The sequence below is a fragment of the Emiliania huxleyi genome (assembly GCF_000372725.1).
Source record: "Emiliania huxleyi CCMP1516 unplaced genomic scaffold EMIHUscaffold_97, whole genome shotgun sequence".
In the NCBI taxonomy this organism is placed as follows: domain Eukaryota; phylum Haptophyta; order Isochrysidales; family Noelaerhabdaceae; genus Emiliania; species Emiliania huxleyi.
In genome coordinates, this window is record NW_005194814.1 from 359348 (window position 1) to 364396 (window position 5049).

At 64.9% G+C, this 5049-nt stretch overlaps 2 protein-coding genes across 2 annotated transcripts in view; both read right to left on the reverse strand.

The window, feature by feature from the left end:
* Positions 1-2419: 2419 nt before the first annotated feature.
* Positions 2420-3383, reverse strand: EMIHUDRAFT_221550 (hypothetical protein; the record flags this gene model as incomplete). The annotated part of the gene is made up of 2 exons (XM_005756476.1): positions 2420-3028; positions 3108-3383. 2 exons carry the CDS (start codon positions 3381-3383, stop codon positions 2420-2422), a joined length of 885 nt encoding a protein of 294 aa, XP_005756533.1.
* Positions 3384-3877: 494 nt separating this feature from the next.
* Positions 3878-5049, reverse strand: part of EMIHUDRAFT_107954 (hypothetical protein) — a gene marked incomplete at both ends in the record, with an annotated part of 1914 nt that continues 742 nt past the window's right edge. Inside the window, 3 exons of the mRNA XM_005756477.1 lie at positions 3878-4081; positions 4264-4381; positions 4539-4993. Coding sequence (XP_005756534.1) covers positions 3878-4081; positions 4264-4381; positions 4539-4993 — 777 coding nt within the window. The remainder of the gene's footprint in view (positions 4082-4263; positions 4382-4538; positions 4994-5049) is intronic.

A 5049-nucleotide genomic window follows, 5' to 3' on the forward strand; every position in this document is an offset into this window, starting at 1 on the left:
GCTCGTGGGACAAAGGTGGCAATGTGGCGTCGGTGGGCCACCTCTACTGAATGGTTGCCCAGGACCCCAGGTTACTCAGGACACGATCCCGGCGTGAACACGACGAACTACCCTTCTCCGATGCACGCGCGGCACGCGCCACGGCGCGGCACGTGCCGCCGTCTTTGTTTGAAGTCAAAAGTCGAATCAGAGCGGTGTCGGCGTTGTCCTGAGTTTTCTCCCCCGGACCGCCCGTTCGGCACCGCTCCGGGATGCACGCCGGCGAAGCACCATCAAGCTGCTGTACGGCCGCGGTATCGCCTCCCCTGGCTTAGCTAGATTGAGATATATTGTGCACAAGGTTGGCCTCTACAATATATACACTGACACTCTACCTCCCAGAGCTCGTCCCGGTCCGCCATGGCCATCCTCGGCCTCCGGAGGGCCCCCGGCCGCGGCGCGGTGCGGCGGCGTCACAGATCCGACCACAGAGCACCGGGACGCGGTCGGGCGATCTGAGGTCCAACTAGGAGTATGCATTGCCCATCCAGGGCTATCACCTGGACCCATCAACAGGCGCCTGCGGCGCCGTGGTCACGAGGTGTTGTTCACACCTGGGCAAGCATTCATGCAGTACGGGTTTGGAAACACGCTGGACAAGACGTTGACGGCGGTCGTGGGGTGCAAGGAGCGTGGCCGTCAGGTGGACGGACCGCTCGACCACTCGACTGGAAAGGGATGGGTCAAAGACCACGCGTATGGAGACGGATGGGTCAAGAAGAGTGCAGGCTGGAAATGGATGGGGGCGCAGTACTACGACGCGAAGTGGGTCAAGAAAGCCATAACGCGGCTGGTGCTCGTGGAAACTTTGGGTGGCATTGCGCCGCCCACCAAGCAGTTCATCCACGTGTTCGCCAAGGAAGCGGCGGGCATCAACACGGACCGGACGGTGTACGGGGCGGCGTCGGCGAGCGCCTCCTCCTTCGTCGTCCACCACACGCAGCAGATCTCCATGGCGGCGGTTGCAGGCGACGCCGAAAACATCAACAAGCAGGCGCGCAATGCGCGTGCCGACTGGGTTAAATCCCCTGGGCGTGCCAACTGGGTCAACGACGTCAAGAACAAGCAAGCGGCAGACGTCCTCTTACCCTCGGCCGCAGAGTGGAGCCAGAGTGGTTGGAGCGGAGGGCGCCCGTACCGCCTAGCTCCGCGGACGGGCCCCTCCACCCTTCACGTACGGATCATGTAGTCCCCACAATCGCTGTCGTAGGATCGCTTGTCATGTGAGAGAGTACGTTGTGTTCTTGTTTTGTATCCGCTTTCGCGCCGTGAAAGAAAGAAAGAAAGAAAACAGACACCCCAAGGGAGGGATGGGAGGACGGCGCGCCGCCACCACACAGGGATTTTAAGGAGAGGAGCGTGGTGCTAGCCGTCGCCCACCCTAACCCTTGGGCGTCTGCTTCTTCCTATCTCTCTTCGCAGTCCCTCGCCGATTCTCGCTGCAACCTTCATGCCACCTACCTCGCGGCCGTCCCACTCTCGTCGTTCTCTCTCCTGTCGCTTCATCCTCTGTCGCGTCGCTCTCTGCTTCGTTCTGCGACGCCGCCGCCGCCTGCCGCCCCCTTGCTCTCGCAGCGCAGCCGTGAATTCTTTGCAGCACTTGTGAAATTCTTTTGACCTCGCAGCTCCACACCGGGCTGTCGCTGTGGCACCGTCTGCGCATGGAGACACTCGCCACCGCTGGTGACGACGCGTCGGTGGTTACCGCACTCTTCCTCTGCGGGCTCCTGGCCGTTGCTGGAGGCGTCATTGCGCTGACTAATGTCTGTGTCCAGCTCAAGCTCGTCTTTGTGTGGCCCCAGCGCGAGACGGCAGAGGCCATAGAGGAGAGCGACAACGGCTCGAGCTCGGATAGCGAAGCTGAGGAACTCTCGCCTGCAGAGATTGCGGCGCAGGAGCGTGTTTCTGCACGGCTTCGCGCGCTCGATGAGGAGGATGAAGTGCTCTTGTGGCGACGAAAGAAGCCAGAGGATGCGAGGTGACAAAAGACTGTCTGCGTATCGAGACCTGACTGTCGTGCGTATTTATCGTGTACACTTACTAACTTAGTACGGATCCCGTCGGCGACCCTGCGCGGCGGCGAGAGTCAGACGTGTGTCGGGGGTGACGAGGGTGGCGCGTCGCCGTCTAGGTCGCCGTCATGCGTCATCGGCTTCGGGGTCGCCGTGTCGCCTGTCGGAGTCGGGGAGTCCGGTGACCAGTGTGGCGTGTGAACGAGGCATGAGAGAGCGCAAGAAACGTGGGCGACTCCGATACGGTAACCTCGACGGCGACTTCCAGCACAGTGCAGCCTCTGTGCGGCCATTTGAGTTCGCGCTATACACCGAGCGACCGGCCTGCGGTCGGCGCGCTCTTTTCTCGACCTGGCCCGGAGTACGCGCTAGGCAGGGCTCTTTTCGAGCTCCTCGGCGGCAGCCTTGAGACTCAAAAGCGCCGCCACCGCCTCCTGCACTTGCGGGTCCTTGTTGCCGAGCCCCTCCTCCTCCTTGAGGCGCCGCACCTCTGCTCCCTTCTCCTCGATGGCTGCCGCCAGCTCCTCCGGCGTGGGGTCGGGAGTGCGCCGCTTCCCGCCCGGCTCGCACACAAACCCGTCCTCGTCCTGCCACTCGCTCCACGCGTAGCACAGCCCGACGCGCGACGTGACGAGCTTGCCGCCCTCCACCGCCGCCTTCTCGAGCACCCACCGCGACGCGTCCAGCAGAGTCACTGGCCTCAAGCCGGCCTTCTTGCTGTAGCCTGACTCGTACTTCTTAGACATCTCTTCCGGCAGGGCGGACGGCGCGCCGATTGCAGACTGCCAGTCTGCGAAGCCGAGCGCCTCGATCGCAGCGAGGTTGGCATAGACGTAGACGGCCTCCGAAGCCGCCGCCGTGCTGTCCGCCGCCGCCACCTCCGCAGCATCATCGGCAGCCGGCAGCTGGGCATCGCTGCTCGCTGCCTCGGTCGGGTGCCCGACAATCACACAGGCCACAGGGAGCGTCCACAGCGCCTTTGGCACGTCCGCAGCGTCTGCCAGCGCAGGGTGGAGCGGCTTCCCGGTGCGTGTCTGAAAGGTGCGGCAACCTGACGGCAATCTCGCGCAGCGCGGAGCTCTCCCACGGCTTGAGCTCAAACGAGGACGCCCACGCAAAGCCCGACTGCTTGCCACCCTTGCCGCCCTTCTTCTTCTTGCCTCCGCCGCCCTTCTTCTTTGCGAGCAGTGTAGGCGACACGTGGCGTGGCTGAACGGTCGTTGATAGTGCTCGGCCGCCACGCCAGCTGATCGGAGCCAAGGATAGGGCGTGTCCAGTCTGATGAAGCAGGAGGGCGAGCAGAATGACGCGGCGAGACCATGGAAGTGACATGGGCTTCACCGGTGCTGAGAAAACTCGCGGCACCCGGGCGGCTTCCGGGTTGACCGCGCCTGCGAGCCTGTTGTTTGTCTCTTCGCACCTTGGAGTGCTGGGGGGGGCGACAGGGGGGACGTGGCCTGAGTGATGTGTACGCCCACTCAGGATGTGTGGCAGCCCGCTGGCTGTGTGTCTTGTGAGCTTGTTTGTGTCTGTGTGTCGCTCGTGCGTGTCGTCATCATCTGTCTTGCGTCCACCCATACCGCGTTGGTGTCCAGTCCGAGCCTGACTGTTCTTCACCTTACTACATACATACATGCGAGCCTGTCGTGTCCCTTGTCAGGAGCAGGAGAGCCCCCCTGTCCCCCTGATCGTCCCAAAATCCTGCTCGTGCAGGTGTGGACCCTGTCCTCCTGCTCCTCCCCTATCCCTCGTGTGGGTTGGTTTCTTTCTTTAATGTTTAAAGGGGTTGACGCGTCTATTTATTTATACTCCCAAGTGCTCCGAGGTCACACTGAGATCTGCCTTTCCGCGTCCCTGCCACGCTTCTGCCCGCTCGCCTCCCTCCCACGCTCGTCCTCCCCGCCCTCCATCTCGAGGCGCATGGCCTCGACGGCTCGAGCGTTGAGCCGCGCCGTGAGCAGGTCGTACGCCTGCAGCTCCTCCACGGTGGCGTACGCGCTCCGGTCGTAGTCGCGGTGCATCTGCTCCTCCTGCTCGGAGGTGGCACGAGGTGAGGCGCAGACAGATCTACACACACACACACACACACACACACACACACACACACACACACACACACAGTGGCAAGGGAAAGGCAGCCCCTCGCATCTCTTGACATCCCTCGTGAGACGGCATTAACAGTGCGAGGCACGGTGCACGCGGGTGAGCAGACCTGCTCTGGATGCGAGTGCACCGCCCCACCAGCGATTGGTCGGCTCAGCTGCGAGTCGGCTCGGATGGCGGCGTACTCGCCCTGCTGCATGAGCTGCGCCCGCCGGAGGGTGCGCCGCCTGGGCCGCACGAGGCGGGCGAGGTGAGGCGCTGCAGTGAGGCGCTGCAAGGTAAGGCGCTGTGAGGGAGGCGAGGGAGGCGAGGCGAAGGAGGCGAGGGAGGCGAGGGAGGGAGCGCAGAGAGGGCGGGCAGAGAGAGGGGGGGTGGCGCATGCACCGCTCGGCCTCGATGGTCTCCATCCTCTCGAGCCCCGCCGCCGTCGCCGGCGGCCGCGGCAGCAAGCACGGCACAAAGGTGAGCCGCAGCCCGCCCTCGCGAGCCATGTGCGGGAAGCCGCGGAGCCACGTCACGCACAGCGGGTACTGCCAGCCGCCGGCGCAGCTCTCGCCGCGGGCGTCTCCGGCCGCTGCCGCCGGCACCATCGGCGCGGGCACCACGGGGCCGTCGGGAGGCAGCGCCGCTCGCAGCACGAGCCGCAGCTCGGCGAGCTTACCGCGCGACTCGAGCCGCTGCAGCCACGCGGCCGTCGCCACGCCGGGCCGCGTCGGAGCGGCGTTGGCGGCGGGCAGCTCGAGGGCGGCGAGCACCTCGTTGAGCGCGAGCAGCGCGGCCTTGCTGAAGAATGGCGCAAAGACGGGGCCGCCCCGCGCGAGGAAGCGGGAGACGCTCGGCTCGGAGGCGGCGCGAGGCAGCAGGGCCGCGCGCTCCTCGTCCGCCGCCGGGACGC